The sequence below is a fragment of the Mus caroli genome, chromosome 9, assembly GCF_900094665.2.
Source record: "Mus caroli chromosome 9, CAROLI_EIJ_v1.1, whole genome shotgun sequence".
NCBI classification, from domain to species: domain Eukaryota; kingdom Metazoa; phylum Chordata; class Mammalia; order Rodentia; family Muridae; genus Mus; species Mus caroli.
The window spans coordinates 3,230,172-3,246,814 of NC_034578.1; the positions used below are offsets into that span (position 1 = coordinate 3,230,172).

The window sequence follows — 16,643 nt, forward strand, 5'->3', positions numbered from 1 at the left end:
AGGCCGGGGCCTAGCAAACATAGAAGTGGATGCTCACAGTCAGCTATTGGATGGATCACAGGGCCCCCAATGGAGGAGCTAGAGAAAGTAACCAAGGAGCTAAAGGAATCTGCAACCCTATAGGTGGAACAACAATATGAACTACCCAGTACCCCCCAGAGCTCGTGTCTCTAACTGCATATGTATCAGAAGATGGCCTAGTCGGCCATCAGTGGAAAGAGAGGCCCATTGGTTATGCAAACTTTATCTGCCTCAGTACAGGGGAACGGCAGGGCCAAGAAGTGGGAGTGGGTGGGTGGGGGAGTGGGTGGGGGACTTTTGGGATAGCATTGGAAATGTAAATGAAATAAATACCTAATAAAAAAACCAAAAAAACAAAAACCCCAAAACCCAAAAAACCAAACAAGCAAAAAAACCAATTGTAATCTCCCTTTCTGATATTATGCTTTACAATAATGCTGTGTGCAATCTCATCTGTTTGTCTTTCATGGTTAGCAGAACATAGGAGGTATAGTTCAGTGGTAGAACATTTGATTGCATTATTTGGTCAACAGCCAAGAATTTTTCTTTTAATGAATCATTTAATATAATTATTTACAATTATACTATTACTATATTAATACTTTAAAATCAATTTTAAATTCTAATACTCAAAAGGGTTGTTTTCAGAAGTGGATTTATATATGATCAAACTAATTAAAAACTAAAAAGTAGCTGATAATCAGATTTTTAACTTCATTAAGTTTATATTAAGATAATTAGTCAAGGAGGAAAAGTTTCTTTGGTAAAAATGTTGTTAGTCCATGGAAAAAATAAAAATTTGTTAGTCTACTTAGCTTAAAGCTAGATTAATAGAAGGGTGCTGGTATGCTGGTTGATAAGGCTTATGTAACAAAGCTTCTTTTAATGGTTGTAATAACTGATTAGCAAATCTTATAGTGAGCTAAGAATTGCCTTTTTTCCACATTTAAATTATACTTACACTGATTTATGATCACGAAAATAAAGAATTAGACACCAGTGTTTTTAATAAGAAATGTATACAGACACCCTGGGGTCACAACAAAACTGCAGTGAGCAGAATCACATGCAAGAACTTCTTAGTCAAAGACCCTCCTTCACGCATGGCTCTGGCTATAGCCACTGCCAGATGGGTTACCGATAAGACCTGATACCTGTAGTTTTATCTACAGCCATGAGTCTTTACATCTCTAAGTATTTAAATCATATGTAACAAAAATAGTCATGAAGTGAATAGTTAGGGAAGTGAAGAGCTAACAGGTTGGCATGACAAATGGGCCAAGCAATTTCTTAAACATCACACAAGCATACAACCTCAGAATAGCAGTCATGACAACTCCTGAGATAGGCCACAGTGAATCCTGGAGAGGGTCAAATATAGTTTCTTACTATACCATAAATGAAACGACTTTCCAAAGTGATATGGAAAGATTTCAAAATACTATAATGTAGGAACATGGTCCAAGAACTGAGACATGAGTTGGAAAATCTGAAATCTTGTAAGAAAATTCCAAGAAAACAAAACAAGAGCCTTCTGACCTCACTTTATTCAAAACCACAGATTGTTTTTAAAATGGGATTTTGTGCCCCTCGCAGGTGTAGTGGATAGAAGTGAATTTACTTCAGATTATTAAACACAACTGGATATTGTTATTTGCTTATATGCCTCTATGGAAAAACACTTTATAACACTTTACTCACGTGACTCTTCATAACTTTCAGAGTATAAATCATTTGATGCTCAGAATAAAGTTGACTATTGCATAAAAATTTTAGTCAACTCAATTTTTAGGTTCTCCCAGGTCTAACCATCAATTAGAGTAATAAACACTGCCATAATGATGCTAGCTTTAAGACAGTTTATGAATTCAAACTATACCCATTCTATTAAAAGCATTTACTCTATGACAGATGCTTCCAAGATAGGGGAGATGAGATACCAAATAACTGACACACAGATAAACAGTAGAAAAGGACATTAAAAGTACTACCTTACTAAAGTTCTATTTTTTGAATTCTCTATATAGAATTGAATCATAAAGCTGTTTCCTCATGAATATGAATAGGTGTAATACAACCAAGTATCATTTTATACAGGTTATATACACTACACCTCTTTATTTTTGTCAAATTCTGCAGAAAATCTTTGCACCTCTTTTACATATCAAAATGAAACATTAAGGCAATGGAAGCAGATTACACGATTATTAACAAAATTAAAGGCACATGGCCAAGACCCACAGGGACTTTCTAGCCACTGCACATGGCCTGGCAACCCTGGTAAGTACCTGTCTGCTCCTCTCAGCCTCTGCTTGATTCTGCTCGTCAGGGATGGCCACCTCATCAGTCTTGCTCCCTCCCTTTCGGACTCTCCAGACATCACATGTAACCTAGGGACCTACCTATGCACATAGAAGAATGGAATCACTCTGCTCCAAATGGATCAAGGACCTCAAGATAAAACCAGAATCCCTAAATCTGACAGAGAGGAAAGCACAGGATTTTTCTGAACAGATAACAAAGACTAGGCATTGAGACCAAAAATAAGTGAGACCTCAAGAAAGAAAAAAGTTCCATAAAGCAAGTGGCACCATCATTTGAATGAATAGGCAGAATATATCAGGCAGAGGGTCATTGTCTAGAATATACAGTGAACTCAAAAAACTAAACATAGGACAATGAGCAAACCAATTAAACATAGGACATGGAATTAAATAGAATTCTCAAAAGATAAAGTATAAACAGCTGAGAATCCTTTAAAAATGTTCAACATCCTTAGACATCACAGAAATGCAAATTAAAACAACTTTGAGATTTCATCTTACACCAGTTAGAATGGCTAAGATCAAGCAAAGGATTAAAAATGCTGCCATGGGTATGGGGCAATGGGAACACTTACTGTTAGTGAACATACAAACTGGTGTGCCACTGTGGAAATCAGTATAGATAGCAGGAGACTCAGCTATCCCACTCTTGGGCATATACCTAAAGCACTCCATAGTCTACTCTAAGGATGATCATGGGTGCATGATCACAAACACCCTATATGTCCCAAATCACCTGATAATGAATGTGCATTTACATAGTGCAATATTATTCAGCCATTAGGAAAATACAACTATGAGATTTCAGATAATGGATGATGGAGTTGGAAACAGTCATTCTGTGAGTTAGGTAACCCAGACCTAGACAGACAAACATTAGCAGCAATCGTTCTGAATGAGGTGACCTAGACCTAGACAAACAAATGTTGCATGTTTTCTCTCATCTGTGGATGCTAGTGTTAACCCTGTGGCTATATGATTTATTTGGAATATACATAGAGGTCAGAAGTTAGTACATGGCCATAAGGATGGACTTTCAAGGGGTGAGAAAGGATGCTGTGTTACAACAGAATAACAGAAATTGATGGGTCAAACTGGTATAGCCAGTACGAGGACAGGGCAGTGAAGGCAATATGGGGAGGGGTAATTAACATTAAAAACCTGAAGGGTAAAAACCTTTCAAAAATGTTACATGGAAGCATGCCTAGTAATATAGAGCTTCATAAGATATAAAGGAGTTATCCTATAAAGGGGCAACAATGCCCCTACTAGATACCACAGGCTAACAACAATGACAACAACAACAAATGCCCAGTGCTGAGAATGGTTACCTCTTTTGGAGTTGTTGGCTAGTAAGGCCTCACAGATCACCAAGCATTGTAAAGTATTACCAATACTCATGGTTGCTCTCCAGACTTGATGGTTAGACCCTATTGCTGAACACACCATATACTAGGGACATAAGACATGGAGAAATCAAATGGTACAAATCTGAAAGCTCCATCCTAACTGGCTGGCTTTCACAGTGTAAGAACATACTATGTACACTATCTGACAAGAAAAGTAATGACCAGTCTTACCTGGTTGTGAACCCTAAAAGCTATTAATGATGACTAGCCTGGCAAGACTGGTGTAACGGTATGCACATCATGGTAGTAACCAAACACTTTCTGCTTGAACTTAAGGTCCTTCTAACAAGATGAAACCCATGCTTGGCATCATTATTGGGGCCCAGAACCTGTAGAGAGACAGGCCATGGGCCCTAATACTAAATGGACACATGCCTATCTCTTTGCTAAATGGACATAATATTAAATTGATTCCTAATGACTTATTATCATCTACAAACAACACTACATCTCACAATTCTCATCAAAAAAGCTTCTCTATGCAGGGAATGACAACTAACACAGAGACCTTAAATTTAGGCAACCAATCCCTGTAAAATACAACACAGTATTTCTTATAACAAGTATTGTTGGCCCTAAAAAAAAAAAAAAAATCAAAGATAACTTTTAACATGGCCTCATGACTTAGCCCTTTCTTCTCTCCAGTGGAGCCTTAGACTCAAAGAATCTATTTTAGTTCCTGAAGCTGCAATGTTTATCTCTTGATGCTGGCCTGTTTCTGTGGAGGACATGTATCTCCTTGCCAGACCAAACTCTGAACCCAATGGTTTGTGTGTCTTATTGACTCCTTCCACAGCTCTGTTCTCAACACTCATGCTCTGTTCTCTCACTCAAGCTTATACATAGGATGTGGTTTACTTTAAGCAATCTTACAATTTTTGGCATCAGGAAAACAGTAGTCACATTGATGAATTTTAATTACTAAAATGAATATTTATAAGAAAATATACATTTTTATGAGGCAAAAGCCTCATATTTACTATTTACTAATCATATGTCACCAGTACTTCACATGGGCCCTGGCATTCAGCAGCAGTTTATGATATTTTTGAATAAACACCATTCTGTCTCTCATCATGTTTACATGAGTTGCACACATCATACCACAATGAACCAGCACTCTATGTGAAACCCTCAGTAGCCACTGACTTTGCTCTCATGTTGTGCTCCATATGTAAAACCCTGGGATCTGAGACTATGGCTAGGTCTTTGCTAAAACTGCTTGTATTTTGTCAAAACATTTCTAAAACAACACATTTTTATAAGAAGCTATAAGCTTAAACCGTCAGTGATTCCTACAGATAAACTCTGGTCCTGCCTGCCCACCCAGGTCTATGTTCCTTTAGTCAACCAAGGGCTATGTTGTTTTCTTACCATCACAAGCTGCTCTGGAAATGAAACACAGAAGACAACCACAAAAATAACTGAAATCCTAGACAGTAAAGGTCACTTCAGGGATACATGCAAGTTTGTATACTTACAAGTGAAGAAAATATCAAGCTAGTAAAAAAAAAAGATGTAAAAAAGAGAGAAAGATACAAAAACAACAAAACAAAACAAAAACCCAAGTAGTGTTAGTGAGAAGAGTTTGTTGGTTGGAAAGACAGCATGATTAAGTCCAAAAGTTTTTATCTTGAGTCAGGGATTCTTATACAGTTTAAAAGGTGGTCATATAGAGGCAACATAGTTTAATTCCTAATATTCAACACACTATAGATAAAGAATCATGCTACTAAACAGGGCACTCCCGTTCACTGTTACCCCTTAACTCGGTTTCTTTTCCTAGGTATGGTACCTACCTGGTTAGCTGTAGGAAAAAGCCATCAGTTGAAAATAAGTAATCAGGCTCAAATTTACAATTGTTCATGTAGAATTATTTTCAAAGATTAATTTTAGCATTAACAAAATATCACATCAGCAGAGGATAATTAAGGTTATTTGAACACTTTTTGAAGCAACAAGAAGCTTTGTTCTTGTAAGAAATAAGTAAAGCCAGTAACACTAACTACATAGTCAGAGTGGTTTACCCAGCCAGCAGCTAAAGCACAGACCTGTGAGCATTCCTACACTTTTAAAGACACTGTAGATGCCTCCTTCTCTCTTTCTATCCCTTTCTTCCTCCCATCTTTTCCCTTTCTTTCCCTCCCTCTCTCCATCCCACTCTTTAACCACTTATTCATAGATCATGTCCAACAACCTCCAGAGCAGATGGAGTGAGTCAGTCAGTGTCTCTGCGTGGTTTTTCCTGTCAATCAAATGTTGTTTTCATTCTAGTATGTTTTCTTGAAGCATAATGAAGGGTTGGTTATAACAGATACCAAACAAAAATTCAGATGGGTCCCAATCCTTTAGAGAAATCCCTTCTGTAGGAAGGGAAGTTAAGAAAAAGACGAAAAGACAGCATCAAAAGATGCACACCATCCCACACGGCTGGATGGGATATTTAGAGAGGAAAGCTGGGGAATGGGCCACACAGGTACAGTGTGAGTCTACAGCCATAGGTCAACTTCTGATTTGCATGAAAACTGGCCAGAATGGTCTCAGACAAACATGTCTGTAGGTGAGAGGAAAGGGCAGGCATTTTCAAGTACCTATAACTCATGGTCTGGGTTTCTCTGTGCAGTGGCTGTGACTGCTGTCGGGGAGAGTGTGAATGTATAGTGGAAGTGACAAGAGAGTTAGATAAATGAGTTGTTATGGAGACTACCAATGCTTCATCAAGAATGCTACATTAAAATGCAGATTGAGTTACTATACTGCAGACATTAATATAGTAAAGATGTCTGCTGCTAGGAGAGGCTGAAGCAGGAGGATTTGTGGCAAACAAGGGCCATACCGCAAGACAATGTAACAACAAAACAAAAAAAGGACAGGTATTTGGTAAAGCAGAGTCAAGCTGCAAAGGAAGTAACAAGAACGCAAAAGTGTGCACAGGGTCCCGCATGCACCACTAACTTGTGTAAACGAGGTGCTTCTGCTCACTGTTACCCCTTAACTCAGTTTATTTGTCTAGAGTACCTACCTGGTCAGCTGTGGGGAAAAAGCCATCAATTGGAAAATAGGCAGTGTTTCCCCACAGGAGGAACACTCCTTAAAGCAGTGGGATCCCAGTCCTGACAGGGCTTCTATTGCTGCCTAAGTCACTCTCTGTACAATCCAGCTGGACAACTGTAGATTTTTCTCCACATTATCAATGTTTATAAAACAAACAAACAAACAAACAAACAAACAAAAACTGTGGACAGACATTTTAAAGAGTGTGATATAAACATCTGAAACGACATAAAGATGAAAGATGCCATCCTTCTCACTACTAAGGATATTTCTACAGGTAAATCTACATACCACATGCTCAGCAGCTAAATAGTCCATTCTCACCTGAATTGCAAGGGTTCTGGCTACGAGGCCGCGAAGGTACTGGAGGGGATCCTCAGGGCCTTCCCACCTGCTCTGCCATGTGAGAGGACACTGCAGTGTAAAAGACAAGAGTCAGCTTACACAGAGACTTTGAGCATAAGTGTGAAGGGAAGACTGACTGAGTTAAACTGGAGTCCTTACATGGAAATGTATCTATTACTTGCTCTCTGTGAAACTGGCCAACCATGTTTTCTTGATGTGAGATTTGGTACAGTATGAAATCAAAGTGAAAATTTAAATTCTGAAAATTTAAAAACTGTTAAAGATAAAAAGGGTCTTGATTCCTACAGAATTTTTTCAAGCTATATAGTACACAGATTTTTACTAATAAATGTGCTGCAGGTAGGCTGTCCAAGGAGAACCTGAATCTTTCTTACCAGATGGCCCACTGTTAGTTTGCACTAATGCACATATGTGTACTTTACAAGAACTCACTGGGTGCGTGTATATACACTATAACACTTCTGTGAGAGCTTGCTGGAATTTCAATATATTTAGAAAATATCAATAAACCTTTTATGGTAACAGTATATGATACCTCAGTCATCTAAGTGAGTAGTTTATATCAATCATCAAATGCATGCACCGAAAACTAGAAACATGTAATATCATGTAAGAGTAGAAAGGGAACTTCGAAGACATCATATTCTGGAGTAATCTAAGCATTCTTAGAAGAGCTACGATAATGACAAAAAAAAAAAGATTTGGTTTTTAAACATAAATTTAAATATCAATCTGAAGATATATGTGAAGGCACGAGAAAAACCAAGTCCAAAACAAGGAAAGACAAAAATAAAACACACCACAGTTGAAACACGTGAAACAGAACAAAACATGTTAAATGATCAACATCAAACAGCTGATATTTTGAAAAGCAAACTGACAAAGGTTTCAATAGCTTAACTAACACACAAAAGACTTAAAGTCAGAGGTGATAAAGGATAAATGTGAATATCATTCAAGAGCGTTAATATACACAAGAACATGCAAACAATCCTAGAAAAAAAGGTTCCACTCTTGGGTCTCTCAAACCTGGAGCTTGTGAGATGTTTAAGTGGGTGAAGACACTGTTAAACCTGAGGACCTCGGTCCCAATGTACTGGAAGAAAAAATGTCTACTTTCAAAAGTGACCTTTGACCTCCATACACACATGTGATCACACACACACAATGCAATGAGACCTTTCAAAATTCAATGACAGAAAACATTACCAAACCAGAAATAATTAACAAAACTGAGTGGGCAGCAGAAGCAGTAGTAGCAATGATGATGATAGTGATGATAATGATGATGATGGTGATGGCTATGATAATGATGGTGGTGATGGTGTTGATGGTGATGGCTATGATGATGATGGTGGTGATGGTGATGATAGTAACAATAATAATCAAACACTTTCCAGTACACAAAAGGCCAGCAGCACAGCTGTGCTATGAGAAACCCCTCCACTGTCCTCTCAGTCTTCACAATGCAGCCTCCACTGTCCACCCAATGTAACGTCCATGGTACCTCCAGTCCTCATAATGTTCCCTCTTCTCTCCTTACCTCTACCTAGCACGATTGTGCTCTATTCCTGTATATAGGTTATACAGACTGAAAAGAGCTTGAAAGTTCCTAGACACAGTGTATAAGGAGATGTGCACTAACTCCATGGATCTGGCCATTACACACTCACAGTGAGTGAGGGAGGGAGCTTTCTTTTTCAAGTTCCCATGCTGCACCACTGTGCTGCACAACCCTGCTCTGACCACTTTCCTACCACTGTAGGATGACCCAGAGTCTGCATGTTTGCCATTTCCAGTTTGAACTGATTGAACAGGCACTTAGTGTCACTGACCAGTATGTTAGGATAATCTGAAAACTGGTTCTATAAAGAGCTCAATTAAAATTATTTTAAAAGAGCAATGTAATCCATTAATTTCTAATATAATGATACACTCATGGTTATTTACCATGAATGGCAAGGAAATATGTTGGCTTCATTTTGACTTAATTATATCTTTAAAGTTGATATAAAATGTAAGAGAGAATGGTAGTAATAATGACATATTCATTAATGTGTCTTCTTATAAGATAAAAGCAGCAAAGCTTTAGGCATCACCAATAACTGTCAAACAAACATATAAGTCCTAAGCCTTGGCAGGGCAATTCCTGATGAAATTATCCCAGGTACACTGGTGAAAATATCAAGTGCTATTCTAAACTGTATTAAGTAATATTATATATCACAGAAATTGCAACATTTTTTTCTTTTAAAAACCTACTTTATTTAGGGTTCTTAAATGATTCAACCCCTCCCCCCTCCTTCTAACCCATCAACCAGAGGTGGGGGAAAGAAGATTAATAGGAAACAGTGTGTGGACCTACTTAGAAGTAGTTCCTTGGGGAGCGATTCCACTCTTCATTGTCAGGATATCAGCAGTCTAGTTCAACAGCTGAAGCAGCATGAGTCAGTGGAAAGCAGCCACAATCAGCTGGAATACCACGAGTAGTTCTTTGGTGCTTTTCTCTCTTCAGTGGCCTGCCAGACATGTCTGAGCTCTCTCTAATCTCACTGCTGCAGCCTGACCACAAGGATTCCCCAAGACAAGGCATGTAAGACATCTTGATGGGAAACTTGTACAATGATTTATTGACTCTGCATCACACTAAAAGGAGCATTATAAAGCCAGTCATCTGAGGTTAACTTTGGGGAGAATCCAAGCTGCTGTTGCTGATTCTTCTCCTTTTCTTCTCTTCCTCCTTCTTTTCTTCTCCTCCTTCTTCTTGGTTTTGGCCTTTTGAGACACAATTTCTCTCTGTGGCTCTGGCTGTCCTGCAACTCACTCTATAGACCAGGCTGGCCTAGAACTCAGAGATCCACCTGCCTCTGCCTCTGGAGTGCTGTGATTAAAGGTGTGGGCCATTACTACCTGGCCAAGATCCTTGCAAGTATGGTTCTAGGTAGCCTATCGCAGAAGGATGAGAAATAGCATATACATAAAGTACTAAAATAAATATTTTTAGGGTTCTTACTTATAGAAGGTCCTTTATATAGATATACCTAGCTCTCTTTTGTCACCTAACATAGTTAAATATCATTCTTATGTATTATCAAGAGCATGATATTTTATAGTTAGGAAGCATAAACAATACATACATAAACATGATCATGGATGAATCAAAATGCCTAATGTTTTTGAGAAAATGGGCAGGATTATATACGTAGTGTAATGCTATTTGAATAAATTCAATGGGTTTAGGGTGTAAAAAAGAATAGAATGGGATATTAGCATTGTGGGAAAGAAAGGAATAAGAGGATAAAAATGAGGATATTCTATGATAACTGAAAATCCTATGCAATAATATTTTAGCATATAATTGGAAATGCCAGTTTTTGAAATACCAGAGTAATATTTTTAAGCTGAAAAGGGGTAGCAGAACACTCGTAAAAACCTATTGTCTACAAGAACTTTCAGACCCTGTACTCTACTTTAGAAAGGATTTCTATTATTATTAATTTTTTCAAAATTAATTTGCTTTTTACACTCCATATTCCATTCCCCACCCACCTCCCCCCATCCACCCTCCTACTGTTCAACATCCCACACCTCCTCCACACCCCACCCTCATCTCCACGTGGATGCCCCCACCCCTGACACCACCTGACCTCTAAATAACCTGGGGCCTCCAATTTCTTGAGGGTTAGGTACCTCATCTCTGAATGAACACAGACCCGGAAGTCCTCTACTGTATGTGTGTTGGGGGCCTCATATCAGCTGGTATATCCTGTCTGTTTGGTGGTCCTGTGTTTGAGAGATCTCGGGGGTCCAGATTAATTAAGACTGCTGGTCCTCCTGCAGGATCTCCATCTCAGCTTCCTTCAGCCTTTCCTAATTCAACAACAGGGGTCAGCTGCTTCTCTCTACTAGTTGGGTGCAAATATCTGCATCTGTCTTTCAGCTGCTTGTTGGGTCTTTCAGAGGGCAGTCATGATAGGTCCCTTTTTGTGAGCCTCAGTAATAGTGTCAGGCCTTGGGACCTCCCATTGAGCTGGATCCCACTTTGGACCTTCTTTTCCTCAGGCTCTTCTCTATTTCCATTCCTGAAATTCTTTCAGACAGGAACAATTATGGGTCAGAGATGTGACTGTGGGATGGCAACCCCATTCCTCACTTGATGCCCTGCCTTCCTGCTGGAGGTGGGCTCTATAAGTTCCCTCTCCCTACTGTTGGGCATTTCATCTAAGGTCCCTCCCTTTGAGTCCTGAAATCTCTCACCTTCCAGGTCTCTGGTGCATTCTGGAGGGTCCCCCCAACCTCCTATTTCCTGAAGTTGCCTGTTTCCATTCTTTCTGCTGCACCTCAGGGCTTCAGTCCTTTTCTCTCACACAATACCAGCTCAGGTTCTCCTCTCCCGTACAATGCCCATCCACTTTCCCTCCCAGGTCCCTCCCTTCCGTCCCACTTCTGATTGCTTTCTTCTCTCTCCCAAGTAGGACTGGGACATTCTCACTTGGGCACTTCAGTTTGTTGACATTTTTGAGTTCTGTGGACTATCTTGGGTATTTTGTAGTTTTTTTTTTTTTTTTATAATATCCACTTATTATTGAGTACATACTACACACATCTTTCTGGGTCTGAGTTACCTCACTCAGGATGATATTTTCTAGTTCCATCCATTTGCCTGCAAAACTCAGGATGCCCTTTTCTTAATAGCTGAGTAGTATTCCATTGTGTAAATGAACCACATTTTCTGTATCCATTCTTGTATGGTGGGACATCTGGGTTGTCACAAATAAGGCTGCTCTGAACATAGTGGAGCAGATGCCCCTCTGGCATGCTGGGACATCTTTTGAGTATATTCCCAAGAGTGGTATAGCTGGGTCTTCAGGTAGATCTATTTCCAATTTTCTGAGGAACCTCCAGAATGATATCCAGAGTGGTTGTACCAATTTGCAATCTCACCAGCAATAGAGGAGTGGTCCTCTTTCTCCACATCCTCTCCAACATGTGTTGTCACCTGAGGTTTTGGTCTTAGTCATTCTGATTGGCGTAAGGTGGAATCTCAGGATAGTTTTGATTGGCATTTCTCTGACCACTAAGGACTTTGAACATTTCTTTAGGTGTTTCTCAGTCATTCGAGATTCCTCTGTTGAATTCTTGGTTTAGTTCTATACCGCATTTTATGATATTGGGTTGTTTCGCTTTTTGGTGTTTAGCTTCTTGAATTCTTTATATATTTTGGATATTAGCCCTCTATCAAATGTGGGGTTAGTAAGGATATTTTCCCAATCTGTAGGTTGCTGATTTGTCTTATTGGCTATGTCTTTTGCCTTACAGAACCTTTCTAGTTTCATGAAGTCCCATTTATCAATTCTTGATCTTAGAGCATAAGGCATTGGAGTTCTGTTTAGGCAATTTCCCCCTGTGCCAATGAATTCAAGGCACTTTCCTACTTTCTCTTCTATTAGATTCAGTGTATCTGGTTTTATGTAGAGGTCCTTGATCCACTTGGACTTGAGCTTTGTACAAGGTGACAAATATGGGTCTATTTTCATTCTTCTACATACAGACAGCCAGTTAGACCAGCACTATTCATTGAAGATGCTTTCTTTTTTCCATTGTATATGTTTGGCTTCTTTGTCAAAGATCAAGTGACAGTAAGTGTGTGGTTTTATTTTGAGTAGAATTCTATTCCATTGATCAACATGTCTTTGTCTGTACCAATACCATGCAGGTTTTATCACTATTGCTCTGTAGTAAAGCTTGAGATCAGGGATGGTGATTTTCCCGAACTGTTCTTTTATTGTTAAGAATTGTTTTTGCTATCCTGGGTTTTTTGGCTTTCCAGATGAATTTGAGAATTGCTTTTTCCATGTCTTTGAAGAATTGTGATGGGATTTTGATGGGGATGGCATTGAATCTATAGATTGCCTTTGGTAGGATGGCCATTTTTACTATGGTAATTCTGTCAATCCATGAGCATGGGAGATCTCTCCATTTTCTAAGATCTTTGATTTCTTTCTTGAAGACTTGAAATTATTGTCATACAGGTCTTTCACTTGTTTGGTAAGAGTTACCCCAAGATATTTTATATTATTTGTGGCTATTGTGAAGGGAGTTGTTTACCTAATTCCTTTCTAAACCTGTTTATCATTTTTAAAGGAAGACTACTCATTTATTTTAGTCCATTTTATATCTGGCCACTTTGCTGAAGTTGTTTATCAGCTGGAAAAATTCTCTGGTAGAATTTTGGGGGTCTCTTATGTATACTATCATATCACCTGCAAATAGTGATACCTTTACTTCTTTACCAATTTGTATCCCCTTAACCTCTTTTTGTTGTCTTAGAGTTCTAGCTAACACTTCAAGTACTATATTGAATAGATGTGGGGAGAGTGGGCATCCTTGTCTTGTCCCTGATTTCAGTGATACTGCAACATTTAAATTAATAAAATTAATTTTTGCCTTGGTCAAAACTGGCCTAGTCTCACTTGGATTTCAAACACCACATAACGATCTCCAATCATATAATTTAAGTGTGCTTTGTAAAACATAGTTTTGGAAGGTTTTTTTTAATCAAGTCCATTCTCATGTAAATAATGAAAATAAATGTCGCGATATATATCCACCCTGAGGCTATAGTTGAGCGAGGGCAGGTTTGCGTGCATGTGTGCATGTTGTGTGTGTGTGTGTGTTGTGTTTCTCTGTGTGTCTGTCTGTGTGAGTCTGACGGGGATTGGCTCTGGGTGTCCATCTGTTGCTCTCCAGTGCACACACAGCTCATCACCTGGCTGAAATGGCTAATCGTGAGCTGCAGGGTGCACTGCTCTCCCCCTGCCCTTAGTGCTGGAGTTACAGATGTGTGCTGCTGCCTCTGGTTTTCACATGAGAAAAACTTGGTTTCTCATGTTTCTATGTTAGCCACTTTACCAAAAGAGTTATCGATGTCTAATACAGAATATTTATTTATATATGATATCTGCATCCCATATTTTAATTAAGAATTTAACCATCTGTTTCATTTGCTATGGCTATTGCTATGTCGACTGAAGAAACACTGAACAGACATTAACAGCTGAGGGAAAATGAAATGATATTATAAAGAATTAAAAATTTGTGAGCCATTTATTAAATAGTCTTAATCACGGAAACGGTTTCATATAATTAAGACTTTAGAAGCTTTATCTTCAAAAGTTATCTAAAAGAAGAATATAAGTTTGTCACCATACAAACGATTTAGAGCTACTTATTTTTTTTTAGTTGATTATGTCCTATGCCTCCAAAATGATTAATAAAAGCAAAAGAAGCAGTCCAGTTGTGCATGTGTGAGTGTGCTGTATGTCTGTGTGGACATGGATGTGTGTACGCATACACATGCATGCATGTGCGTGTTATAAGCAGTCTAGTTGTGCATGTGTGAGTGTGCTGTGTGTCTGTGTGGACATGGATGTGTGTGTACGCATACACATGCATGCATGTGCATGTTATAAGCATTCGGAACTTTCCTGAAGCTCCAGGAATCTGACAGAGAACATCAGAGATGTGGTTGTAGGTAGAGAGAGTTGATATGCAAATAGAAACTTTCTGTAATAGAAAAGTGAGGAACACAGAGACCTCGTGACATCTACACAGTCTGAACTTGGGATTGGGAAAGAGTCAGTGAAGTCTAACGTGATACTTGGCAAAACCATCTGGAAAGGGGTGTATATGTCCCAACTTTGAATAAAAGAAAAGCAAACGTCCCAGCAACCTGCACATGCATACTATCTGTCTCACTTTAAAAAAGCAATTTCCATAAGAAATTCCGGATGCTGCATAGTACATCCCAAGCATAGCATGCCCATAGCATAGGGTCAGGTACTTGCTGGCTCCTGCTGCTGCTCTGACAGAGGAGTACAAAAACAGGGATCTTACAGTTATTCTACTTCGCTGGGAAGAAAAGAAAGAAGATAGAAATAGAAGTACCAAAGTAAGTATCTAAGTACCAAAGGCCTCCCTGTATCAATTGGCTAAACAAGTGAGAATCAGTGTGGGCTCAGGAAACTGGGTGTGACCTAGATCTGTGGATTTGTCCAATTGGTGGGAAGGGAAGAATCCAATCTGAGGGAAGCAAAGGGTATTTCCAGGTGGGTCTACAGCCCCATCTCTGAGAAGAGTGAGATTAGCTATGCATGAGAGGGTGAGCTAGCCAGAGCAGACTGGCCAATGTACCAATGACTTCTCCAGAGTTTGGGTTTTTTGCACTCTCAGAGCCCCAGAGAAACTTGGTAAGAAAGGTCACCAGCTCAGGTATTTCTTAGGCTATGAACTCTGTCAGAGTACTCTCAAGAGAAGCACCAGCCTCAGACATCTTCAGGTTCAGTCAGCAGTAGCATTTCCAGTGAGGCCCTTTCCTTACTGCCAAGCCTGGGTACAGTAAACATTTCAGGGCTAAACAGGCACTTTAGTGGCAAAGGCAGGGCAGGGCTGCCTGCAAATACCCTTTTGATGTAACAAGACTGGGTTTCAAAGAGAAATGAAGTACACCCTCCTCGTCATGCAGACACAGCACACATCAGTGGAACATTTCCATTCCTTGGCTTAAGTGATATTAGGTCTTTTCTCGTCCCTTTGCATTTCCTTCTGACTGTGCTGTGTCATCTGCATTTATTTTATTGGATAATCTTTCACTATTATCTTGTAAGCCTTCATCCCACATGGTTTGGTATTTTCATGCCTAGTTTTCTTGCTTTGACAATTTCCTTTCCTTCAATTACTTATTAATCCATTTGCCTGTAATGCTAACTCCTAGACCATCCTATAAGCATCTTGCTCTTTTCTATCCTTATTAATGTTAGAATTAATACCTACAGATTGCTTTCAGAATGCTTACACATATGGTCTACTTTTGAATTCTGATTATTTCTGTGGTGTGCTTTTCTCTTCCAAGACACAGAATGGGCTGACTACTGATATTATCCTCATGTAAGACAGGAAAAGAAATCAAACACAATAGAGGCAAATTGTACCACAGAAACAATATGCATACACACACATATATACATACAAATGTATGTGTATATATATATATATATATATACACACACACACACATCATGTTTACATATACATGTATATACATATGCACACTATACACACACACATATATATAAATTTTCATGTAAGCCAAGATTGTGCCTCCAAAACCTCATCCTCAATAACTGTACCAAATAAAACCTAAAGAAATTCAAATGACACTAGACTAAGAATGTAAAGGCTTAATTTTAAAAATACTTAGTGACCTCAAAGAGGATTCACACAAGGATGCAAAGGGTGGAAGTCCATTTGAGATCTGGTTGAGAAAGCAAGGTATTTAGATGAGATGTTCAGAAAAAAAAAGATTGAGATTCTAAAGAAGGAGGAGGAGGGGGAGGAGGAGGAAGAGGAGGAGGAGGAGAAGGAGAGGAGAAGAAGAAGAAGAAGAAGAAGAAGAAGAAGAAGAAGAAGA

At 38.9% G+C, this 16,643-nt stretch overlaps 1 protein-coding gene across 3 annotated transcripts in view; it reads right to left on the reverse strand.

Annotated features, from left to right (window-relative positions):
* Positions 1–16,643, reverse strand: part of Dync2h1 (dynein cytoplasmic 2 heavy chain 1) — a 238,380-nt gene that overhangs the window by 14,090 nt on the left and 207,647 nt on the right. For all 3 annotated transcript variants that reach the window (XM_021171442.2, XM_029481794.1, XM_029481793.1), the window contains one exon: positions 7,133–7,222. In XM_021171442.2, the coding sequence (XP_021027101.1) occupies positions 7,133–7,222 (90 nt within the window). The remainder of the gene's footprint in view (positions 1–7,132; positions 7,223–16,643) is intronic.